Raw genomic sequence first — 26,914 nt, 5'->3', positions numbered from 1 at the left:
GGAGTGGCAAGATATACTTAAAGTGATGAAAGGGAAGAACCTACAACCAAGATTAGGATCTCGTTCAGATTCGATGGAGAAATCAAAAGCTTTACAGACAAGCAAAAGCTAAGAGAATAAAGAACCACCAAACCAGCTCCACAACAAATGCTAAAGGAACTTCTCTAAGTGGGAAACAGAAGAGAAGAAAAGGACCTACAAAAACAAACCCAAAACAATTAAGAAAATGGTAGTAAGAACATACATATTGATAACTACCTTAAAAGTGAATGGATTCAATGTTCCAACCAAAAGACACAGGCTTGCTGAATGGATACAAAAACAAGACACATATATATGCTGTCTACAAGAGACCCACTTCAGACCTAGGGACACATTCAGACTGAAAGTGAGGGGATGGAAAAAGGTATTCCATGCAAATGGAAATCAAAAGAAAGCTGGAGTAGCAATACTCATATCAGATAAAATAGACTGTAAAATAAAGAATGTTACAAGAGACAAGGAAGGACACTACATAATGATCAAGGGATCAATCCAAGAAGAAGATATAACAATTATAAATATATATGCACCCAACATAGGAGCACCTCAATACATAAGGCAACTGCTAACAGCTGTAAAACAGGAAATTGACAGTAACACAATAATAGTGGGGGACTTTAACACCTCACTTACACCAATGGACAGATCATCCAAAATGAAAATACATAAGGAAACACAAGCTTTAAATGACACAATAGACCCGATAGATTTAATTGATATTTATAGGACATTCCATCCAAAACCAGCAGATTACACTTTCTTTTCAAGTGCACACAGAACATTCTCCAGGATAGATCACATCTTGCATCACAAATCAAGCCACAGTAAATTTAAGAAAATTTAAATCATATCAAGCATCTTTTCTGACCACAGCGCTATGAGATTAGAAATGAATTAGAGGGAAAAAAAACGTAAAAAGCACAAACACATGGAGGCTCAACAATACGTTACTTAATAACCAAGAGATCACTGAAGAAATCAAAGAGAAAATCAAAAAATACGTAGAGACAAATGACAATGAAAACACGATGATCCAAAACCTATGGGATGCAGCAAAAGCAGTTCTAAGAAGGAAGTTTATAGCTATGCAAGCCTACCTCAAGAAACAAGAAAAATCTCAAATAAACAATCTAACATTACACCTAAAGGAACTAGAGAAAAAAGAACAGACAAAACCCAAAGTTAGCAGAAGGAAAGAAATCATAAAGATCAGAGCAGAAATCAATGAAATAGAAACAAAGAAAACAATAGCAAAGATCAATAAAACTAAAAGCTGGTTCTTTGAGAAGATAAACAAAATTTATAAACTATTAGCCAGACTCATCAAGAAAAAGAGGGAGAAGACTCAAATCAATAAAATTAGAATTGAAAAAGGAGAAATCACAACTGACACTGCAGAAATACAAAGCATTCTAAGAGACTACTACAACTAACTCTATGCCAATAAAATGGACAACCTGGAAGAAATGGAAAAATTCTTAGAAAGGTATAACCTTCCAAGACTGAACCAGGAAGAAACAGAAAATATGAATGGACCAATCACAAGTAATGAAATTGAAACTGTGATTAAAAATCTTCCAACAAACAAAAGTTCAGGACCAGATGGCTTCAAAGGTGAATTCTATCAAACATTTAGAGAAAAGCTAACACCCATACTTCTCAAACTCTTCCAAAAATTTTCAGAGGAAGGAACACTCCCAACCTCATTCTATGAGGCCACCATCACCCTGATACCAAAACCAGACAGATACTACAAAAAAGGAAAATACAGACCAAGATCACTGATGAATATAGATGCAAAAATCCTAAGCAAAATACTAGCAAACAGAATCTAACAACACATTAAAAGGACCATACACCATGATCAAGTGGGAGTTATTCCAGGGATGCAAGGATCCTTCAATATACATAAATCAGTCAATGTGATAAACCATATTAGCAAATTGAAGAATAAAAACCATATGATCATCTCAATAGATGCAGAAAAAGCTTTTGACAAAATTCAATACCCATTTATTATAAAAACTCTCCAGAAAGTGGGCATAGAGGGAACCTACCTCAACATAATAAAGGCCATGTACAACAAACCCACAGGAAACATCATTCTCAATGCTGAAAAACTGAAAGCATTTCCTCTAAGATCAGGAATGAGCCTAGGATGTGCACTCTTACCACTATTATTCAACATAGTTTTGTAAGTCCTACCCATGGCAATCAGGGAAGAAAAAAATAAAAGGAATACAAATTGGAAAAGAATAAATAAAACTGTCAGTTTGCATATAACATGATACTATGCATAGAAAATCCTAAAAATGCCACCAGAAAACTACTAGAGCTAATCAGTGAATTTGGTAAAGTTGCAGGATACAAAATTAATGTACAGAAATCTCTTGCATTCCTATACACTAATGATGAAAAATCTGATAGAGAAATTAAGGAAACACTCCATTTACCATTGCAACAAAAAGAATAAAATACCTAGGAATAAACCTACCTAGAGAGCCAAAAGACCTGTATGCAGAAAACTATAAGACACTGATGAAAGAAATTAAAGATGATACCAACAGATGGAGAGATATACCATGTTCTTGGATTGGAAGAATCAATATTGTGAAAATGACCATACTACCCAAAACAATCTACAGATTCAGTGCAATCCCTATCAAATTACCAATAGCATTTTTTACAGGACTAGAACAAAAAATCATAAAATTTGTATGGAGACACAAAAGACCCCAAATAGCTAAAGCAGTCTTGAGGGAAAGCAGTGGAGCTGGAGGAATCAGACTCCCTGACTTCAGTAATCAAGACAATATGGTACTGGCAGAAAGACAGAAATATAGATCAATGGAACAGGATAGAAAGCCCAGAGATAAACCCAGGCCCCTATGGTCAACTAATCTATGACAAAGGAGGCTAGGATGTACAATGGAGAAAAGACAGTCTCTTCAATAAGTGGTGCTGGTAAAACTGGACAGCATCATGTAAAAGAATGAAATTAGAACATTCCCTAACACCATACACAAAAATAAAGTCAAAAGGGATTAGAGACCTAAATATAAGACCGGACACTATAAAACTCTTAGAGGAAAACATAGGAAAAACACTTTTTGACATAAATCACAGCGAGATCTTTTTTGGTCCACCTCCTAGAATAATGGAAATAAAAACAAATATAAACAAATGGGACCTGATGAAACTTAAAAGCTTTTGCAAAGCGAAGGAAACTATAAACAGGATGAAAAAACAACCCTCAGAATGGGAGAAAATATTTACAAATGAATCAATGGACAAAGGATTAATCTCCAAAATATATAAACAGCTCATGCAGCTCAATATTAAGAAAACAAACAATCTAATCCAAAAATGGGCAGAAGACCAAAACAGACATTTCTCCAAAGAGGACATACAGATGGCCAAGAGGCACTTGAAAAGCTGCTCAACATCACTAATTATTAGAGAAATGCAAATCAAAACTACAATGAGGTATTACCTCATACCAGTTAGAATTGGCATCATTAGAAAATCTGCAAACAACAAATGCTGGAGAGGGTGTGGAGAAAAGGGAACTCTCTTGCACTGTTGGTGGGAATGTAAATTGATACAGCCACTATGGAGAACAGTATGGAGGTTCCTTAAAAAACTAAAAATAGGGCTTCCCTGGTGGCGCAGTGGTTGAGAGCCTGCCTGCCGACGCAGGGGACGTGGGTTCATGCCCTGATCCGGGAGGATCCCATGTGCCGCGGAGCGGCTGGGCCCGTGAGCCATGGCCGCTGGGCCTGTGCGTACGGAGGCAACGGGAGAGGCTGCGGCAGTGAGATGCCCGCGTACCGTAAAAAAAAAAACTAAACTAAAAATAGAATTACCATATGACCCAGCAATCCCACTGCTGGGCATATACCCGGAGAAAACCATAATTCAAAAAGACACATGCACCCCAATGTTCATTGCTGTGGTATTTACAATAGCCAGGTCATGGAAGCAACCTAAATGCCCATCAACAGACGAATGGATAAAGAAGTTGTGGTACATATATGCAATGGAATATTACTCAGCCGTAAAAAGGAAAAAAATTGGGTCATTTGTAGAGATGTGGATGAATCTAGAGACTGTCAAACAGAGTGAAGCAAGTCAGAAAGAGAAAAACAGATATCGTATATTAACGCATATATGTGGAACCTAGAAAAATGGTACAGATGAACCGGTTTGCAGGGCAGAAAGTAAGCAACTTTAAATTGGATACTAGGCTTCCTTTTATTTTACACTTCCATAATATTACAAAGTGCCATCCTATGTTACATAATAAAATATAAACCAAATATGACAGTTATGTGACCCAATCTCATCTTAAAATCATATTAGCTGATGCTCTTAGATTATGACTATCCAAAATTGTACCCGCCACAGTTAATCTGAAGAAAAAAGGAAATTAGACTGAATTATTAAGTATGTGAAACCCATTTTGGTGGATCAATTCTATTCAACTTGTAAACTTTTTCATCGATGGAAAATGGAGCTAAGCCAAATATGAAAAATTGTTTCATTTTTTTTACCTGTGCTACCTAGTTTTTTTTAAACAGAACATCCTCCAAAACAAGAACGAAGTCAGTTTATTAATTTTTTGAAATGCAATATGCATTTCTTAGGCATTAATTTTATTTATTTAATTATTTTTTGTAAGTCATACATGCCTCAACACACAAAGATGGCTACTTATGTAACATCCTTCCTAATATGTCCAAGTTCCAAAATAATATTCTCTCTTAGACAAATATATTATCATGAACTAGGTGCCACAAAACAAGAGGTATTCTAATACTGTATTAAAGAAGAATTGTTTTGAGCTCTGAGTGCTTAAGAGAATAAGTAAATGCATCTGCTACAATTTTCAATCAGTAACTCTATTGTTCAGAGAACTAGATGACAGTATAAGAACCCTGTAAGTATTTTCTTCAGAAGAGGAGAGGAAACACATAGAATCTGAGACTAAGGTAGGCTGACAAGTAGAATTAATACCACCAGGAGCCTGCTGTTTTGTGGACACAAATGCAATGGCTCTATTATGTAACAGAACAATGATTTTCAAAGATTTATGATGAACACATGCAGTAGCAAATATGTTAATAAATTAATTAAGAAAAGTAAAACCCTTTCCAGTATTCTTACTTGGAGGCAGATCCTGCATTTTGGGAATATAAAAACACTCCCTGAAGTGCCTCAGCTTATCTTCCTCATCGAGGCGGAGGGCAACCCTCTCATCTGTTGGGTGACATCTAAGTTCAGATGCGATGCGTCGGACTGTGTTAGCTGGTAACTCAAGAGGTGAAGGTTCCATTATAAGTTCTCCTCTAAAAATTAATTTGAAAAAAATTAAAAATAATCTAGCCACCATCATTTTTTTTTGGTAGAAAATTAGCTTTTAGGTGAAACCTTTTGTTTTAACTAAGCTTCTCATCTTCCCAACCTCACGAATAATATAATTAACAATCAGCATTAAACCCCATGCCTGAGTTTTTCTCATGCACATAATAATGAAAATAATAGTGACTTAGGGATGCTGAAAGGACTGAATTAGGTAATGGTGCTCAAGACAAAGTAAGCTCTCAATAAGTGTTAGCTCTTTCCATTTTTATTTTCTGAGAAGTCCAAATTAATGTTGTTCAAACATATATAATGTCAGCACTTTTTCCTTTAGGTGTCTTACTAGGAGGTAACAGTAAAGATGCTTTTGTGAAAAGTATAGAAGAGCAGTGCCCCAACTAGCTTATCCTCCTTCTCCCTAGCCCACCTCCACTCTCCCCTCCCCAATGATTCTTGGATCATAGTTTTAAAAATATGAACATATATACAATAGAACCTTAACAAATTCTTTATTGTGAATAAAAACAATATCGATGAAAAAGTATTTAAACATCTTAAATAATGTTAGTAATTTTTGCCATATGAAGACCAAAGAGATCTACCTGCTGCTGCTAATGAGAAACTTCTCTTTCACAGTCATACAGAGCATCTTTTTTTTTTTTTTGCGGTATGCAGGCCTCTCACTGTTGTGGCCTCTCTTGTTGTGGAGCACAGGCTCCAGACATGCAGGATCAGCGGCTATGGCTCACGGGCCCAGCCGCTCCACAGCATGTGGGATCTTCCCGGACCGGGGCACGAACCCGTGTCCCCTGCATCGGCAGATGGACTCTCAACCACTGCGCCACCAGGGAAGCCCCCAGAGCATCTTTGAACAAAGCAGGACCCTTTCTTGAAACCACATCCTGCTTCCTTAAGTCATCATCTAACACTTCCCACCCTTTTGGAAAGAAAACTTAAATTTTGGAAAGGGATAAATGACAATGGAGTTTTATATTTATATTTATTTTGTAATTAGTCTTTATATTTTATTTCCCAAAGTTTTAGTTTTTTAAAATTGAGCAAGAATAGGAGAGGCTTCCTGTTTAAGATGGCAGTGCAGGAAGATACTGAACTCACTTGACCCCACAGACACAATGAGTCTACAACTACATATGAAGCAATTTCCTCTGAAAAAACCTAAAGGCTGGCTGAGCATCAACTACACATCAGGAGAATGAGGGGAAAACCACACTGAAGTGAGTAGAAGAGGCTAGGACACAATCTAGCCTTGACACCCTCTTGCCCGTGTGGTGACCCACAGTCTGGAGGGAATCAAAACCTGGAGCTTTTCTGTCTATCAAGTGTGTCTTTACTATAAACCCATTACTTATGGTAGCTTGATTGAGTTACTATTGAACTGTATTCTACCTGGGCGCCTGAATCTTGTTTAATTTATCTTTGTAGTCAACCCATTCCTGAGCAGTGCCTTTCAGATAGAGTGTTCCCCCCGAAATGGCAATTGAATAAGATTCACAAAATAGCTTGGTGAATTATTTGACAGGATTAATGACTGTTACTAGAGGAATACCCTCCTCATTCCAACCACAGAGGAAATAATTAAAGGAACATTTTCAATGGGATTCAGAATCAAGAGAGCTTGCCTTGTATTTGAGACTTCCTTTGGAGAGTCAGCACTTTCAGAGTTCATCAGGGTTGACTCTAAACTCTAACTGGGTTATCTAAATCAATACACAAATTAATTTTCTACCATCATATTAGCAATAAAATTCAACTTCATTTAAAAAAAATATTTGTATTAACTCATTAGCCTCTCTATATTTGTTTCTTATTTAATCCCTGTAACAATTCTGAGGGATCAGTGTCATTTTCCCCTATTTTGAGACCAAACTCTGGAATCAATAGAGTAGAAACAAAAATGAAAGAGAAGGATAATAGAGCTCACAATTTGGGACTGCACTTGCCTGAGGAGCTGAGTCAAATTGTGCTTGTCTTTGACGGGGCATGTGGGTGGAATGTGCAGAGAAGAATTCCTGACCCAAGACTTGAACCTCTCACTTCTTTTTCTTTCAATCTTGTTTCTTGATTTTCCTTTCGATGTTTCTTTGGTTCATTCCCTTTCTCTCCCTTTATTTCTTTTTTCAGCCCTGTACTCAGTCTGCAAAGCACCACAGGCTATTGCTCTTTTTAATCCTTTCAGTCCCAGCCAGGCAAAGGTTAAAGTGCTGGTCCTACTTCTGGGCCTGTCATAGCCCAGGTGTCAAAACCTCACCTGCACTGACAGTAAGATACCTGCTGGTGAAATAGTCTTTCCGGAAGAGCAAACTGGGTACCACCCTGCCAACAGGTACAGCTTCCGACAGAACAGAAGCAGGGCTTCCCTGGTGGCGCTGTGGTTAAGAGTCCGCCTGCCGACGCAGGGGACATGGGTTCGTGTCCCGGTCCGGGAAGATCCCACATGCCGCAGAGCAGCTGGGCCCGTGAGCCATGGCCGCTGAGCCTGCACGTCCAGAGTCTGTGCTCCATAATGGGAGAGGCCACAGCAGTGAGAGGGCTGCATACCGCAAAAAAAAAAAAAAATTCCAAATTTTATACTTCATGTATTTAGTGTTAATTTTATTTTAAAAGTGGACATGTACACATATGGTCTTAGGCGAGTCTCCTAACATTTCTCTGCTGCAATATTATGTAAAACTATCTTAAATTCTACTTCAGAAGATCATGGTTAGGATCAAATAAAATTATTTAAGTAAATTCCTTTCTAAAGAGATAAAAGATAGTCTCATAATATATTTTCATATTAGTACCTTGTGATGGAAATTGCCATTTTACTGTCAATTTAGCTTTTGAAATTTTGTAAATTGTGTTTTCAATTTTATTTAGACAGCTGAAACTCTTAAAATAAAAAATTTTTAATGGAATTACGGAATTCAGGATCTCCTAGTTACCCACAGGTCTGAGGTTAAATAGTTAAGTAAATGACAATGAGTACCCAGTAGTTAATCTTTACACAGTTTCAGGTTTCATGCCTGAAATGAGCAAATTATTCACTTGAGTCCAAAGATTAGAACCTGGTAAAGCAAATTATGAAGAAAGTGTGTAGCTTTTCATTGAGAAAGAAAGTATTACTTAATATATGTGCATAGAACAGTGTTCTTTAAATATATCATTGTTTGAGGAATGAGTGACATCACTGACATAGCTGCATACTTCATATCTAAGCTTATATGAATTATATGCTGAGTTTCACATTAATAAGTTCAATACATTTGCTCCAATATTACTACCTAAAAAACACCCCTCCGTCCTCAAAGTAAAAGCAGGAAAGAAAAAAGAAACTCTTTTAGCTATATAGAAAAAATGTGTATCAACTTTCCATTCTTAGGCAAACATTTCACAGAGTGAAAGGGGAAGAAACCTCACTCAAGAAGTAGACATTTTCACTTCTCTAAACAAAAATTGAGTATGACTAACAGCACTAAAGACAACTAGAGTTACCAGAAAACAAAAGACCTAAAGCTTATTTAATAATTTGAATTTTGATCAAATCTTACCATTTAAACTCGAGTACCAAGATTAATTTATTCAACTATAACTATATTTTAGTAGATGAATTGCAGTATACTATTGACATCAATTCTTTTTTTACTATATTGGTAAAAATCTCTTCATTTAACTCGCAATTTTAAAGGTGAGAACACTTTTAGGGTGTTGCACTGTTTTTATGAAAATAATTTGGAGGAGAAAAAGAGAAGAAACTGGCAGAAGAAACCTCTAAAGCATTATGACAAGAATTCTAGCAGAATATCCCTTTAGAAAAATCACTGAATGTATATTTGTGTACAGAGTATATATATCAGTGTCTCAGGGCTTACCGGCTAGGATTCCAGTGGGGTCCACAGCTCCCAGTGTTTCTGCTTCAACAAAAAAAAAAACCTCTCAAGAGTTCCTTACAAATTGATAGGCCAGACTTCTGGGTGAGAAATTGAAAGCACTTCTGCTCAGACTCCACCCTCCGGGGAATCTGTGAGCTAACTTTAGTTCTTCCCACTCTGTGTATGCTGATTGTAAATCTCCAGTCACTGACAAACATCTAAACAAAATGCTGCTTCTGCTCTCTATTTCAAACACTAGGGGCTCTGCTTAGGGCAGCTCCCTAAGGGGCTCTGACCTTTACACTTAGATAAACACTTCTTTGTCCTCCAACTAAGACCTTTGAGAATGTGAGCTATATCCTATAATAATCCTATAGAGTAAATAGATTATCCTCATTTTTGTGTGAAATGAACCAATGAGTTTGTCCAGGAACTAAATCCCCAAATTTGCAATCCTTCCTTGCTTTGGGCTATGGAATACACTAAGGACTGGAGAAAAGTTCTTTCCCAACTCTGGGAGATAAGGAAAACTTAGATTTTGAGGCAGTACCCCACTGTCAAAAGCACTGTAAGTTTCTAGTCTGAAGGTAGAGTTTGATATTTAATGAATTAACATTTTAGTCGAAAGTTTAATATTGGCCCTCAATTCTAGAATATACTTTATTGCCCAATAGGTGGATTTTAGAAACTCCTAAATTAACCGTTAACAAAACAATCAAGGAAGAAAGAGTTAGAGTTTGAAGATCAAGTGGAAACTAGTCTAGGAAACTTCATGAATGGAAATTATTCCTTTAAGCCTGTGGGCTATCTATTGTTCTACCTTCATTATCTCTTTAGCTTATTCCTGAGCTTGGGTCTTTTAGTGAATATCCTTTTAGGTATCAAAAACCAAGAGCAAAATGTTTCAGAATGAAGACCAAAGATAGAGACTGGGCCTGAATAATTAACTCACTTGTACATCCACCCGTTGTTGAGCCCCACACCATACCAGGTATAGCATTATTTGATTCAATCATCTCTACCATATGTTTGCTGTGTAACTCTGGACAATTTACCTCACCTGTGGTGAGTCTTATATGTCATCTATCAGATGGAGACATAAAAGTACTTTTCCATCAAGATTACTGAGATATAAAACAATGTACCCAGAGAGCCAGTGTACCAAGACACATAAGTTAATAAGTAACATGTCCCTATTTTTTTTTAGTTAACCAGACCAAAAGCATTACCCTCCAGTGTATGAGAGATGGGGATAAAAGACATGAAGTCACTTTCATACAAGTAATTGAACAGTGAAAAGAAAATGTATTTCATCTCATGAACCTTATCATTACAATAATACTATAGAGTAAGTAGAGTGTCTTAATTTTATTAAGTTGGAAGAGTAAAACTTTGAATCCAGAGTATCTCAAATTTTGTGGTTTTTTTTCTATTTTGCTTATTCCTTATGCTATAAGAGTGTTAGACAATTTGTCCAGTTCTAATATCCAGGAAGTGAGCCTGAGGGTGAAGTCTGTGTCACTTTTGGTAGGAGAATTATACTCCTTTAACTACAGGAGACAGATATAGGTACATATAGAAGTAGAGATAAAGTGTCTTGCTTTCACACTACTTCTTCTAAAGTCTTTTGATAATGTTAAAGACCATGCCATAAAAAGATTGTCTTAAAAACTATTGTTTAACATAGCCACTTTTAAAGAACTTGCGTGGAGGTCTAAGCTGTCATTCTAGTTCTTATATTTTGTATATCTATCTTTTTTAATCTGTTACCTTCATTCATTTTTTAAAAAGTATTAAGAATATTCTTTGTTCCTGGGGATATAATGGTTTTCCATTATAAAATCTTTATAATACTCACATAAGCCCCTAAAAATATAAAGGATTGTGAGATAAGTCGTGACAGGAGTGGTGAAAGAAAGATCCACTGCAAGGCCAGCTGTGGCGGGAAAAGAAAGAACAGAGTGAGCTTCAATTTCTTCCTTTTTGGAAACAGAAAGAGGAAACATGTTGCCAGGATAAACGCACCAATTCAGAGTTGTCTTTTAATTTCCATGTATGTCATCTGGCCTGTAACATGACATGTCTCTGAAAGGCAGAAAATTTGATTTTATCCTCTTCAGAGTTTACCCATGAATAGAGCTAAGAAAATATCTGTTGAATTAGGTTGGTTTTTTTTCAGAAGATGATTCATTTCCTTCCATCAAAATTGCTGATTGGAGATATGAGGGAAAGTCTGTTCTCTCAAAAACTGATTCTTAAACAGTGAATTTTATATTTACTCTTCAAGGCTTATTCACTAAGGCTGGACCAGTGTGTGGCATAAAGTAGTAGACTTCAGTCAGGGCTCACAGTATTATTAATCAAATTAAATTCAGTGTAGCAAACTGTTTCTGTAAGAATCCAAGGCTACAGATCCAACTATGAAGCTCTAATGCTAAATGTTCAGTAAGTAAAAACGAGTATGTGACTAAGGCAAAGATGCTGGTTGGTGGCCAGTTCAGGTCCAACTATTAAAAGTGTTCTGTAGAAGTAAAAGAGAACCTTGGGGGCCAGTGAGGACGGACTGATAAAAAGCTGCAGTCTGAAACTTGGATGTTGAAGGGTAGCATAATATGCCACCCCAAAATAGAACTGTAGTAGTTCAGGACATGTCACCACAAAATATGCCACTGTGGCATATTGACTATTATGAGCTGTAGGCACTTGAAAAACAGGAAATGCAGGGAGAGGATGTCTCTGAACTCCCTTTATCTGCCTAAAGATAGATCTGAAAGGAACCCAATTTTCATAAATGCCCTCCTCAGAAGTTTCATTAACCGGGGAGATTGAGTCTTATAACAGAAGAGACTACAAGTCCACACCACACACAGACAGACCTTGTCACAAACTATTTCTATCTCTCATCCTTTCTTCTAAGGGCCCATTGATCTTTCCTAAAAATCGTTTATTCTCCACGAAGTGGCATACATTCCTCTTCCCTTCCCTATTAAGATGGGAATTTAGCCTGAATTCTAAGCCAGCTCTGAGAGTTATTCATTTTCTCCTGGATATTTCCTATGTATACATGAGGTATTCATGTTAATAAACTTACTTTTTTTTTTTTTCTCTTGTTAATCTGTCTTTTATTACAGGGATCTCAGCTAAGAACTCAGAAGGGTAGAGGGAAAATTATTTTTCCTCCCCTACAGTATATAGGAACTTTCACATAGATCTATTTTTTCTAATTAAGTAAAAACATGTAGGAACTCGCTTCTCACTTCTGTGGAGGGAAATTTAATCTGAGTCATTATTAGGACTCTCCTTCCTTCTTCTTCCAAGGGGATGTTGGAAATACCCCAGACGTCTTACACATAGCAAAATACTCTGGGGCCAGCCTAGTAGCTTCCTTCTCTCTCTTCCCTTCTGCCTCTCCTTTCCCAGCCTCATCACTCTGCACTGCCAACACTCTTTCCCCTTCCTCTTAGGGTTAACCAACATAACATAAGTTCTCTCAAAACCCAGGTCAGGGGGTTCTTGTCAAGCAATTTCATTCTGAAGCCAAGGAATGCCAAATCTTTCATGGGTAGGGGAAAACATTGGAACAATATCAAGAACAGAACACCCCCCCCAAATTCTCTCTCCTCTGTTCTTCCCCCTCCCCTTTCCTTTTCTCCCTCCTTTCCTCTCCTTCCCTGCCTTCTTCTCTTGCCTTCCCTTTTTATCCTTCCCCCTTCTTACTCCCTTCCCTCCCCCCTCTTCCTCTACTCTCCTTAATCCTCCTCCCCTGCCTTTTCTCTCTCTCTTGCCCCTCTCCCTTTTCTTCTTTCTTCTCTATTACCTCCCTCCTGTCCTCACCTCTTCTCGCCCCTCCTCTCCTTCTCCTCCACTCTTTTCCCCTCCTCTCTTCCCTCTTCTCCCTCTCCGTCACATCTAACAGGGAAAGCAAATAACAGTAAATCACTAGGCTAAATAATCTGTTCTCTCTATTTAGAGAACAGATCTATGAGATATATATTCTGGTTATTAGAAAAATTCCCCAGTAGTGAGCACGGGCTTTTCTGTCCTCTATATTCAGTATTTTAGTTTTTTTAGTTTTTTTTTTTTTTTTGAGAAAAAATACAAGGGTTTATTATAAGCAAATGACATTTTGCCAGTTGGTACTTAAAATTCATTTGTAGGGACTTCCCTGGTGGCTCAGTGGTTAAGACTCCAGGCTCCCAATGCAGGGGGCCCAGGTTCGATCCCTGGTCAGGGAACTAGACCCTACATGCATGCCACAACTAAGGAGCCAGAGAGCCTCAACTAAGGAGCAGGTGAGCGGCAATGAAGAAGCTTGGCTGCCGCAGCTAAGACCCAGCACAACCAAATTAATTAATTAATTAAATATTAAAAGAATTCATTTGTAGACTAAAATTCCTATAACCCAGGCACTTTTTCCTAGATCAAATTTTCCCCCTCAGTGTTAAATTCAGAGGCATTCAAGTCAATCTATATGTTGTGCTCTAGCAGGGGAAGTTGAATATTCTCTATTAGATATGTTTGCATATCGATTTGCCCAAATATCTGATTGTGTATATGAAGAACTGGAATTAACAAAATTATCTATTATTTCCTCTGTATTCAAATAGTAAGCAGATAAAAGAATCAGAGCTGAGCTACAAAGAGATTCAAAACAGTTTTGAAATAGGCAAATCCTTTTAATATTGCTGGCCCTATTTCAATGAGTCATCACATCTGAATAGAGGAACTTTAATGAATTAGAAAATGACCATTAAGGATTTTAAAACTCCCACTCTAAAGCAAGGGCTTGCTTTCAAATAAACCATTTTGTAGTAGTAGTTATGCCTTTACTGTTTGTTTATTTAATAACTGACTTTCTCAAAGTAATGTTACTGCTATTATCCTCTTGATAAGGAGAGGTTTTCTGAGGTTCTGTTTTTTATATGCCACATATGAGTGAAATCATATGTTATTTGTCTTTCTCCATCTGACTTACTTCACTTAGCATAATACCTTTTAGGTCCACCCATGTTGTTGAAAATGGCAATATTACTTTTTTTATGGCTGAGTTGTATTCCTTTGTGTGTGTGTGTGTGTGTGTGTGTATATATATATATATATATATATATATATATACCACATATTTTCCATTCATTCCATAAATAGGCACTTAGGTTGTTTCCGTATCTTGGCTATTGTAAACAATGCTGCGATGAACATAGGGGTGCCTATATCTTTTTGAATTAGTGTTTTTGTTTTCTTCAGAAAAATACCTGGAAGCAAATTAGCTGAATCGTATGGTAGTTCTATTCTTAATTTTTTTTGTAATCTCCATATTGTTTTCCATAGTGACTGCACCAGTTTACATTCCCACCAGCACTACACAAGGGTTCCCATTTCTCCACATTCTGTCCAACACTTGTTATTTCTTGCCTTTATGATTGTAGTCATTCTAATGGGCATAAGGTGATATTTGTGGGTTTGATTTGCATTTCCCTAATAATTAGTGATGTTAAACAACTTTTCCTGTGTCTATTGGCCAACTGTATGTTTTCCTTGGAAAAATGTCTCTTCAGGTCCTCTACCCATTTTTTAATTGGGTTGTTTGTTTTTTAGTTGTTGTTGAGTTGAACGAATCTTTTATATATTTGGATATAACCCCTTATCAGATGTATGATTTGTAAATGCCCCATTCAGTAGGTTATCTTTTCATTTTATTGACAGTAGATTTTGCTGTGCAGAAGCTTTTTAGTTTGATGTAATCCCACTTGTTTATTTTTGTTCTTTTGTTTTTTTCCTTGCCTGAGGAGACATATCCAGAAAGACATTACTAAGACTGCCATCAAAGAGCATACTGTCTAAATAGTAGTTTTATGGTGTAGGGTCTTACATTCAATTTCAATCCATTTTGATTTTTGTGTATGGTGTGAGATAGTGGTCTAGTTGCATTCTTGTGCATCTGGCTGTCCAGTGTTCCCTACACCAGTTATTGAAGAGACGATCCTTTCTCCCTTGTCTGGTTCTTTGCTTCTTTGTCATAAATTAATTGTCCATATATGTGTGGTTCTATTTCTGGGCTCTCAATTATGTTCCATTGATCTATGTGTCTGTTTTTCTGCTAATATCATGCTGTTCTGATTACAGTAGCTTTATGATATAGTTTGAAATCAGGAGTATGATATCTTCAGCTTTGTTTTTTCTCAGGATTGCTTTGGCTCTTTGGGGTCTCCGGTGGTCCCATATAAATTTTAGGAGTTTTTTGTCCTATTTCTGTGAATAATGATAGGGATTGCATTGAATCTGTAGATTGCCTTAGGTAATATGGACACCTTTAACAATGTTAATTCTTCCAATCCATGAGCATGAAATATCTTTCCATTTATTTATGTCTTCTTCAATTTCTTTAAACAATGTCTTGTAGTTTTCAGTATATAGATCTTTTACCTGTTTGGTTAAATTTATTCCTAGGTATTTTATTCTCTTTGTTGTGATTATAAATGAGATTGTTTTCTTAATTTCTCTTTCTGTTAGCTCGTTGTTAGTGTACAAAAACACAACAGATTTTTCTATATTGATTTTGTGCTCTGCAAGCTTACTGTATTGGTTTATTACTTCTAATAGATTTTTTTGGTGGTATCTTCAGAGTTTTCCCTATATATAATCATGTCATCCACAAATATATATAATCATGTCATCCACAAATCATGTCATCCAGTTTTACTTCTTCTCTTCCAGTCTGAATGTGTTTTATTTCTTTTCCTTGCCTAGTTGCTCTGTCTAGGACTTCCAGTATTACATTGAATAAGAATGGTGAGAGTGGGCATCCTTGTCTTGTTCCTGATATTAAGCGGTAGCTTTCAGTTTGTTACCATTGAGTATGATAGCTGTGAGTTCATCATATATGGCTATTATTATGATGAGGTGTATTTATTCTATACCCATTTTATTGAGAGTTTTTGACTTGTCAAATAGTTTTTCTGCATGTATTGAGATGAACATGTAATTTTTATCCTTCATGTTGTTAATGTATTGAATTATGTTTATTGATTTATGATGTTGAACCATCAATGCATCCCGGAATAAATCCCACTTGATCATGGCAGTTTCTGCTGAGGAATCTGTTGATAGCCTGATGGAGGTTCCTTTGTAGTTTACTATCCTTTTTTTTTCCTGGCTTCCTTTAAAATTATTTTTCATTGACTTTTGACAATTCTCCAGAAAACAAACTTAAAGTCACAGAATCTAACTGAGAGAGAGTTAAAAATAGCTGTCATGAAGAAACTCAATGAGCTACAAGAAAACTCAGAAAGGCAGTTCAATGAGGTCAGGAATAAAATTAATGATCAGAAGGAATACTTTACCAAAGAGACTGAGACTCTAAAAATGAACCAAACAGAAATTCTGGAGCTGAAAAACTCAGTAAGTGAGATGGAGCATTGGAAATAGAGCAGACCATAAGGAAGAGAATTATTAAGCTCAAAGACAGAAAGCTAGAAATGATTTGGGGAGAAGAGGAGCAAGAACTAAGTTTTTTTGTTTGTTTTTTAAATGAATAAACTCTATGAGGACTATCTGACTCCAAAAGAGAAGGCAGTATAAAGATAATGGGTATTCCAGAAGAAGAAAGGGAGAAGGGAGTAGAGAGTTTATTTAAAGAAATAATAGCTAAGAAATTTACAAACCTAAGGAAAGAACTGGATATACAAGTCCATGAAGCTAAGAGAACACTTTTGTTGACTTATGGATGTTTCATTGGTTGTAGTTTGTGTGTAGATTGAAGGGGTGAGACAAAGAAAGTGTCTTCTGCCATGATGCTGATGTCACTCGTGCAAAATTTCCATTAAAAGGCAAAGATTTATACACTAGAATTTTTTTCACAGTACAAGTACAAATACAAGTGCCCTCCTTTTACTTTAATAACTCACTTCTCCTTAAAACATTTTTAAAATATTAAAAGTGACTATCAAGAGAGGCAATGAAGGGTGGATGTTCATAGGTGACTCTTCAAGATCCTCCTCTAGCATTTGACTTTTCTTCCTGTGATTCTCTGGCAAAATGGTTTCTAGCACCACTAACAAATGCTGTAAAAATTCTCATTGTGCATGTGTCCATTATCTAGACACCAACTTTGCTGGTTCCTACTCATTTACTTCCCACAGCTTTTATAGTACACATCCACCAAAATATAGCAATTTTCTAAATCCCACACTGAACATGGGAGAGATTTTATTAGTTAGAATCCAAAGAATGTTACAGTAAGTTCCTAAGGGCCAACAGGAAATGCTTCTAAGGGGCTCTTCTTTAGAAAAGGAAAGTACATTGTATTAGAGAAGAGTTAGTAAGAAGTAGAAAATAACATTCATAAACTTGAAATTTAACTTGCATTTATATATGAGAATAGTATCCTGCTTTATAGAAATATTTCTATAATCTGGAAAAAAGAGATTATTTTTAACACGATACACATTTTCAAAATTGACTGAACTGGAGGAATACTTGAAAAGAACAATTCTTTCAGAAGAGGTTAGAAATGAGTTTAAAGAGCTGTCATACAGAAGGCGATATGAAGTTTGAATACTTTTGTACAACTATTGTTGAATTATAGTTCAGCTTAAAAGAATAGGAGATTCCCATATTATTCAAACTATTCCAGACCACTGGGGAAAAAATGAGCTTTCCTGTTTATTTTCTGAAGTTTTTCTAATCTCAATTCCAAACTTGATAATGTAGGAGTCTAAGGTACAAAAGTCTGTTTTCATTAAAAAAAAAAAAAAAGTGTTGATAAAGAATCATGTTGCTTAACTGTTTTCATTAGAATCATTTATCTTTATTCGTGATATATTAATTCTGTTTAAAATAAATTATAGCTATTTTCCACTGCATTGTTTTAACATATTTTGTTCTTCTTTACATGGCTTTCAACTGTTTTTTTTTCTTCTTCAGCTTATTTATCTAGTTTTTCTTTTTTATTTTCTTATATAAGCTTTGCTTTTTAGAGCAGCTTTAGATTCACATCAAAAGTAAGCAGAAAGTACAGAGAATTCCCATATAATACTTCCTTCTCAACTTATTTTTAATATTAATTTTTCCAATCAAATTTCTTGCCTTAACTTTTCACTTTTGTCCAATCTGATCCTTGTGTTTCCTTCTTATTACTTATTACTCCAATATTGATTCTTTTACAATTTTAACTCTTTTTTACTTTTTAAAATCTCTTTCCCTGCTTTATTTCATAACTCACTTTTACATTTTCAATTTTTATTTTATTTATTTTAATCTGTTATTTTAAATTATTTTCTTTACACAGATGGACCTTTATTATTGCTTGTTATGCCATTTTAATTTATTTTATTATTTATTTATTATTATTTATTTTTACTCAACTTATTTGTTTGTATTCTGTTCTTTCATTTTATTTCATTGGTTTTATTTCATAATTCTTTAATTCTTTCCCATTTATTTCAAATATTCACTATTAACAATTATAATTGCTTTTAATTTTATAAGTTATTTTCCTATGAACAATAAGAGCTAGAGAGGGTGTGGAGAAAAAGGAACCCTCCTACAGTGTTGGTGGGAATGTAAATTGGTACAGCCACTATGGAGAACAGTATGGAGGTTCCTTAAAAAACTTAAAATAGAACCACCGTATGATCCAGCAATCCCACTCCTGGGCATATATCCAGAGAAAACCATAATTCAAAAGGATACAAGCACTCCAGTGTTCATTGCAGCACTATTTACAATAGCCAAGACATGGAAGCCAACTAAATGTCCACTGACAGAAAAATGTATAAAGAAGTTGTGGTATACACATATACAATGGAATATTACTCAGCCATAAAAAGAATGAAATAATGCCATTTGCAGCAACATGGGTGGACCTAGAGATTATCATACTAAGTGAAGAAAGTCAGAGAAAGACAAATATCATATGATATCACTCATATGTGGAATCTAATTTAAAAACGATACAAACAAACTTATTTACAAAACAGAAGCAGACTTATAGATATCAAAAACAAATTTATGGTTTCCAAAGGGGAAACATGGCAGGAGGGATAAATCAGGAGCTTGGGATGAACACACGCACAGTACTATATATAATATACATGACTGATGGGGACCTACTGTATAGCACAGGGAACTCTACCTGTGATAACCTATATGAGAAAATAATCTAAAAAAGAATGAATATATGTATATGTATAACTGGATCACTTTGCTGTACACCTGAAACTAACACAACATTGTAAATCAACTATACTCCAATAAAATTAAAATATTAAAAAATAAGTTATTTTTCTATGGTATATAGAAAACCATTTAATCTGGGTGGCCCAAGCAGGAAGAGTTTGTGATGGACAAGGAGATAAGAAAAAGACAAAGAACCTTAGTGATTGTTCATGTTACTGTCCTGCAATGTAAACCTTTTTCTACATAAATTTCCAGCCAAAAGCCTTGTGTCTTATTCTTAATGGAAATAAAAAAATAGTGTTGGTGTTCAATACATTATGATTTGGTAAAGAGATAACCTTTAATGGACTGAGATAGTCTACAAAATGAAATAAATTTGTTCAAGTAGGAATGCAGGAAAGAGGTGATGAAAAGTATATTCTCCCCCTCACCACACATATCCTTGGAGCAAGGGAAGGCATTCTGAGGATGAATATCCTCAGGTATCATTAGCATTTAAGGGAACATGGTGAAATCCGTGACAACTGGATGACTTTTGAGATCTTTAGACTTTACCTCAGGCTGCACAGTTGAACCTTATTGCTTTTGGCTCTTAATGGATTTGGATCTTATAGAACTCCAATTTGACTTTCTGCTTCAGTGTGACTTGAGAGAAGTAAAAGGAGCAGAATCATGCATTTCACTTTATATATATTTTACCTCAAAACATGATTTTGCTTTGAAAAATTATAGGAGAAATATTCAGGTCTTAGTTTTTGAAAAACCATGAAGAATTGTGCTACTCTTTGCTTTGGCTGCTAGGGAGGTTAAAATCAACTTTTTGCACTACTTTTAGTGAGACTTTTCATTTACATCACTGAGTTCTAATTTCCTCTTGTATTTATTGTAGTTTTCTATGGGATCAGTATGTTTATTTATTTTTCAACCTACATGTGGCCTTTTAATTGATAATATAAATTCACCACCCTGGTTAAATGATAATGGACAAATAAGTAATTAAATAAGAAGGTGATTATTACTCCCATACAAATTTACCCTCTCTCACTTTGACTGGTCCCTAATTGCTGCTCAGTAATCCAGTTACTCCTTACCTGTTGATTTAGTATTATATGCTCTAGAGAATCCATATAAAATATTCACCCTCATGGTCCTTCCTCTGAGGAAGCCTTCAGAATGCAGGGTCAGATCTCCATAGCCTTCCCTGTTGGATCAGAGCATCCCTAGGCTATTCTATGAGACAAGGAGCCTTTATGGTCTGGATGTTTGTTGTGGTGTCCAAGCCAGGAAGTAGCTGTAGAGTGGTCAGTAACTAGCTATATCTCCTATGCAGTTTACTTAGGACCTACTTTCAACAGGGCAGTTTATAAATCCTCTGACTTCTAACTTTTCAGTTATCTTTGTTCTTTATAATTATTCCTAAGGAATTCCTTGTAACTATTACACTCACAAGAGGCTCCTGTAACTTTATTGTGCCTACCAGAGTGGACTTTTGGACTCACTGCCCTAATCCAGTACAGATGAAATAGGAGGTTAATGTTTTACTAACAGCAATTAGTAGGCAAGTAGGACAATCTGAAATTTAAATTTATAAAAGAAAACTAATAGAAAACAAAAATATCATCAATAGGAAAAAGATGTGCAAGAGGAATTGTTCTTAATTTCCTTTTATCTGTGACTCTTTATGAGATCACAGAATCATCATCCTGTAGGTACTTTACAGAAAACATGGAGTCCTCAATTTGCCCAAGTACTGTTTAGTCATTCCTTCCGCCCCTTTCTATACTCACTGCTTGTCCGAGTCTAACATGTCATCACTTTATGACTTCCTTTTGACTTCTTTTGGACAGTCTCTTAACTTGCTTCCCTGTCTCTATATTTCCCCTGTAATCTAAATTCTATGTCATTCACAGACTAATCTTTCAAGTCATGTGTTAAATGCTACTTACAGGACTTTTAAAATTGTATCCAGGAAGGATATAGTTATTGACATGACATAGAAAGTATTTTATGGTTTGGACTGTGCCTACCTTTGGAGCCTCATTTTGGGCCCTTCTTCCCCATGGATGCTATAATCCAACCATGCTAAACTCACTATGAGAATTTGATGCCCAAACTCTCCATCCACTTCTGTTTTTCCCTATGTTGTTACTTCCCTCTGGTTGAAATGTTCTTTTCTCTCTTGATTGCCCTCTTCCAAAAATGAACTTAAGTTTTCACTTAGCTCAGGATTTTCTTTATATTCCAGTCAGAGTTTATTGTCTGTTTTATAATGCTTCTTATGATATTTTATTTAACTGAGTGATTATGCTTTGACAGAGTTAAAGTCAGAAGCATGACTGAGGTATCCAGGAGGTGTGAGGGGATTTATCTACCCAGTATGGTCCAATTCTTTTTTGTTGTTGCTGCAGCAGTAAATCAGCATGGCTTAGCATTTAGACCCAGGTGACATAGGTTTTTCTGTTGTGAGATGACTTAGCTAACTCTTGTCATTGTGGGTAAAGTGAATTGCTCCTGCTCTTTCCTCCCACTACCATAATGACTGCAGTTTCTTATGATGGCGGCTGATCTGTGTACTTTCCTCCACTCTTATGTCTCTTTTCTATATTCAGAGTGGAATGGAGTTTAGAGATTGTTCTCTAGCCTGTCCTATTTTCCAGAATTACTTTTCTGGATAAGATATTCTTTACAGTTTCCCGTAGGACCATGCCACCTGCTTTGGGAGAACTCCAGGGCTCACCATGTGAGATATGAATGCACTCTTTGCACCCAGACATGTTAGGTCTTTATTGTATTCAGCAGCTATTCTTCATAATTTGTCATTTGCAATTATAGCCATTACCCATTTTGTTAAAGAGAGAGTTTTCTTCTCCATTTTCTAAGAAGTTTTCTTTTGTTTTCTCTTGGCTTCAAAGAGAAGAACAGAGTAGAAATGCCTTTAAAGTGCCTCCTTAACTGCAAACTCCCCTTAAATCTTACTTCCACTTCTACTGTATTACTGAACCTCTTCTCTGGTACAGTTCTAATGATTTCCTTATTGGCAAGTTCAAACTGCCTTCTCTGCTGACAGCCTCTACATTGAAAGCTCTTGTTCCTATCAGTTCTTTTAGAGTGCAAATCTCAGTTTAATCTTTTTTCTCATTCTCCTTTGTCTCTTCTTCTTTTCCAGTCTCATTCTACAGTTTTTCCCTCTGTTGCTAATAAAAATACATGCATTCATTTTTGTACCTGTAGCACTTTCTGTACTGCTGTTAATAGCCCTTAGCATAGGCTGAGTTCTTAATATATCTGTATGCACAATTTTCTTCCTTTCTAGGGTACTTGTTACTTGAGCATGAAGTTTTATCTTTCTTTACTTCCTTTTGCATAGTAGATAATAAAATGTTTCCTGAATTCAAGTTAAATTATTTTATTAGTTAGATTGCCTCTGCATTGTTTTTATTCACCAGGATCTATTATTAACCAGTTAAACTGATAAATTAAATATATTAAAATATCATTAATAGTGACGCGAACAAAAGGAAAAAGCATTATGGCAATGGAATATGAATCTAAAAACAAAACAAAACTCTGGACCATAAGTCTGGGGACCTGTTTACCACACAGACCCAGCATTATCAGAATTGAACATGAGGTCTTAAGCAGGCACAAATCAAGTTGATAAAGGTGAAAGTTATATTTATTTTTAAAATGTTAATTTTTAAGGTTTTTCTGATATTCAGAGATCTACTTTTGGTCTTCAGATAGAAAAGTATGTTGAAATCCTACCAATTTTTGGTCAATGCTCTGTAAAAACTATTTTAATGTATATATCATTGTCATAAAAATTATAAATAAAACATGGTAGAGGTATGCAATTTTTTTTTTTTTTGCAGTACGCAGGCCTCTCACTATTGTGGCCTCTCCCATTGCGGAACACAGGCTCCGGACGCGCAGGCTCAGCGGCCATGGCTCACGGGCCCAGCCGCTCTGCAGCATGTGGAATCCTCCCGGACCGGGGCACGAACCCGTGTCCCCTGCATCGGCAGGTGGACTCTCAACCACTGCGCCACCAGGGAGGCCCAAGAGGTATGCAATTTTAATTAAAATATAGGAAAGACCCACCAATAAAACAAACATATTCTTTGAGAAGCCATCAGCTTAATAAAAATACCCAACACGTACTAAAACTAGCTGTAGAATCACTAGAAAAAACATGCTTTATCAGAGCTTCTTTCTTCATTATCACAACCTCACAGCCAACCCTTTCAAAAATGAAGTTGCCTCTATTATGAGCAATCGTAAGTTTGGTTGGGGAAATATATACACACATATCCACAGAGTTAGAATTAATCCTTTCCCTTGTTTAACCACAAAAATGATTGTGCTTACATTTTCAGCTAAAGAGATTTTATGAAAAGCTTATTTTTTGCAACACTGCCTCTTAGCCTGAGTTGACCCAAGGTCTTTGCTTATTAAAAGAGTCCTATTCATGATTTATAAGATATGACTAGTGCGTTTATTACTATTGCTTCTTGTACTGTACATCTTGATTACAGTATAACTACACAATTAAAAAAAACACCTCTTACTATGATTGTGAACCTTGGGTCCATTAACATAGAGTTTACAGAACAGTGTACAATACCTTCTTAATAATCCAAACGCCATAAGAAAACACATATATTGCTCGTTGAATTACATAAGAGGGTTAACTCAGTTTAGATAGCCCTAGCATATGCACAGTCCTTAAATACATGATTTGTACATGGTAATCCACTTGATTAATTAATGGAATTTATTGATTAATGTAATAAAGGTGAATAGTTGATCCCAAAACTTCCAAGAATAGTAGTTATTTCATATTTACATTTGATCTATTAAATCTCCAGAGAACATAATTAGAATTTAATTATTCAAAGTATCCTGAAAATACATCCCCATGGAATTGGGAAGAAGCAATGATGTTTCTGCTTGGGGAAGTCAGAGAGTATTCCAAAGAAGTGTCTACACTTACCTGAAGCTACTCCTTTCTTCCTTGCCTGTGGCAGTCCCTGTTAATGGAGCTCACACTGTACTCTTTTCCTCTGTGCCTAGATGTGGTCTTTCATGTTCTTTTTTTTAATTTTATTTATTTATGTTTGGCTATGTTGGGTTTTTATTACTGTGCACAGGCTTTCTCTAGTTGCGGCGAGCGGGGGCTACTCTTCGTTGCGGTGCACGGGCTTCTCATTGCAGTGGCTTCTCTTTGTTGCAGAGCACGGGCTCTAGGCACGTGAGCTTCAGTAGTTGTGGCTTGCGGGCTCTAGAGCGCAGGCTCAGTAGTTGTGACGCACAGGTTAGTTGCTCTGCGGCATGTGGGGTCTTCTCAGACCAGGGATCGAACCCGTGTCCCCTGAATCGGCAGGCGGATTCTTAACCACTGCACCACCGGGGAAGTCCGGTCTTTCATCTTCTTAACAGAGTACTCCAGAAACTAATTTTAAAAGGGATGGAATGTTTTTACCAACCTAGGCTGAGCATGTTAGACAAACCTGACACAGACAAGTGAATATAAAATGCTCCCAAAACTCCTTGCTAGCAAAGAATCTGGCCGAGAACAGAGGTATTGGTTGAAGGAGCCACGGATGGACACTGGAGTGAGAATTTATCAAACACTAGCAATTTACTTTAATGATCATTTCCTGAGAAGTTCTAAAATATTTTCAGTGTTTAGAGAATTTGTTTAGTAACTAAATGGAAAGGTTTCTACTAAGAGAAAACTCCATGCACTTATAAGAACATTCTACTTGCCCCACTGTTTTTCGTACCTATCTCTGTTTGCCAATATCTATAATACAGATTTTGGAAAACATATTTTGCCTCATGAATTTAAGAATGATTCCATTTTCTATCATGACATTGGCAGTGCTGTTTTTTCTTTCCTTTTTAAGTTTGTTCTTCAGTAAAGAAATCAGATACAACTTTGACTTTGTATTTCCTGATACCTTTCTCAAAATGGTTTGACATGTTGATTGATAAATCATGCACTAGAGGCAAGAGTAATGGTGATGAAAGTGTTGCAGTTTGTCCATAATATATGTCCATAAATATATGGATTCAATAGATATATTTGGCCCAAATGAAAAGATGAGAGTTCCTCCATCATTAGCAGGTCAGGTGCTTGCTGCACAAAGGCAGGTCAGCTTTAAGGGCAGGGTCTGTTTCCCACACAGGCAGGAGTGCCAGGCTAATGTGAGTTCAAGAGCAGAGTTATGGCTGCTGATTTCCCAGCTACATCCTCCTCCATTTATCACCATACTGTACATTCTCAGAGACTTTGGTGAGGGAGTAAATATAGGACAGAACAAATTATTCAATTTCAATTTAGACTAAAATTAAATTTAAATCTCATTTTATATGTGTATCTAAGTCCCACAAAAGTGTCAGTTCAATTTGAAACAAGATTAATAAATAACTAGTATATATTTAATCCTATCTAAGTGTCAAGTATTGTACTAGGGTTTCATTTGTATTGTCTCCCTTAATCTTTAGAGGAAAGAAAAAAAGAGTTATAGGTACTATTACTGTTTTACTTTACAGAGGAGGAAATGCGTCAGAGGAAATAAAATGTGTGTGTGTGTGTGTGTGTGTGTGTGTGTGTGTGTGTGTGAGAGAGAGAGAGAGAGAGAGAGAGAAGAAGGGAATATTCCATGCAATATAGACCCCCAAATCCACACTAGTAGATACTATAGTAAAAGAGAAAAGCAAAACAGTTGTAGCTGGGATCAAAAAATAAATAAAAAGGCAAATATTTCTGTGGATAAGAAATAGAAAAACAAAACAAAACATAAAACCAAAGCAGTGAGTAGGGCTGAAGTTATGGTCCTGCAAGGCTGTGGATCTGGGTGAAAAAAAGAAAGGCTACATGTTTGGCTGCTGTAGGAAACAAAAGTGCCAATTACAGGTTGAGCTAACAGAACTATGACTGCTGCCTTAGAAAAAGAGAGAGGGGTGAGTGGGCTGGCATGATTCTGATAAGGCAGTTAAAGTGGGGGAGAGAGAGTGTAAATAATCACGACATTCTCTTTTTCAATATAAGTCTGCATATTATATTAAGTAGTATAGTGCTAAGAAAGACATACTCAGTGATTAAATACTCATGATAAACTCACTCTGCATACAATTATAATAGGAATAAGTATGTTTTCAATTATTTAAAAAAACATGAAAACCAAAACAAGAAGATATGAATATAAAAGAAATATCAATTGAAATCTTGGTGATAAAAAGATAGACACACAAAAATCCATAGCTATAGTAACCCTAGGCTGAACACAGTTGAATAGAGAATTATTATAGAGCAGGACTTCGGTTGCTCCCTGACGTAAGCTGACCAAACTATATACCTACTATATTGTAGTGAAATTCACTACAATTTCACTTCTGGCAACCCCAATCTTTTCCCCCAGATACATAATTCTAAACCTGTGCCCATGGACCCAATT

The 26,914-nt window shown here is 36.1% G+C and overlaps 1 protein-coding gene across 1 annotated transcript in view; it reads right to left on the bottom strand.

Moving 5' to 3' along the window:
• KYNU (kynureninase) overlaps positions 1-9,376 on the bottom strand; it is a 90,202-nt gene extending 80,826 nt beyond the window's left edge. Inside the window, exons 1-2 of the mRNA XM_065880600.1 lie at positions 9,276-9,376; positions 5,209-5,385 (exon numbers count right to left, since the gene is read on the bottom strand). Of these exons, the coding sequence (XP_065736672.1) occupies positions 5,209-5,377 (169 nt within the window). The 5' untranslated portion in view covers positions 5,378-5,385; positions 9,276-9,376. The remainder of the gene's footprint in view (positions 1-5,208; positions 5,386-9,275) is intronic.
• Positions 9,377-26,914: the final 17,538 nt, after the last annotated feature.

Source organism: Phocoena phocoena, chromosome 7 (genome assembly GCF_963924675.1).
Source record: "Phocoena phocoena chromosome 7, mPhoPho1.1, whole genome shotgun sequence".
NCBI classification, from domain to species: Eukaryota; Metazoa; Chordata; class Mammalia; order Artiodactyla; family Phocoenidae; genus Phocoena; species Phocoena phocoena.
Note: the sequence above shows the minus strand (reverse complement) of the source record. Positions and strands in the feature narration are given on the sequence as shown.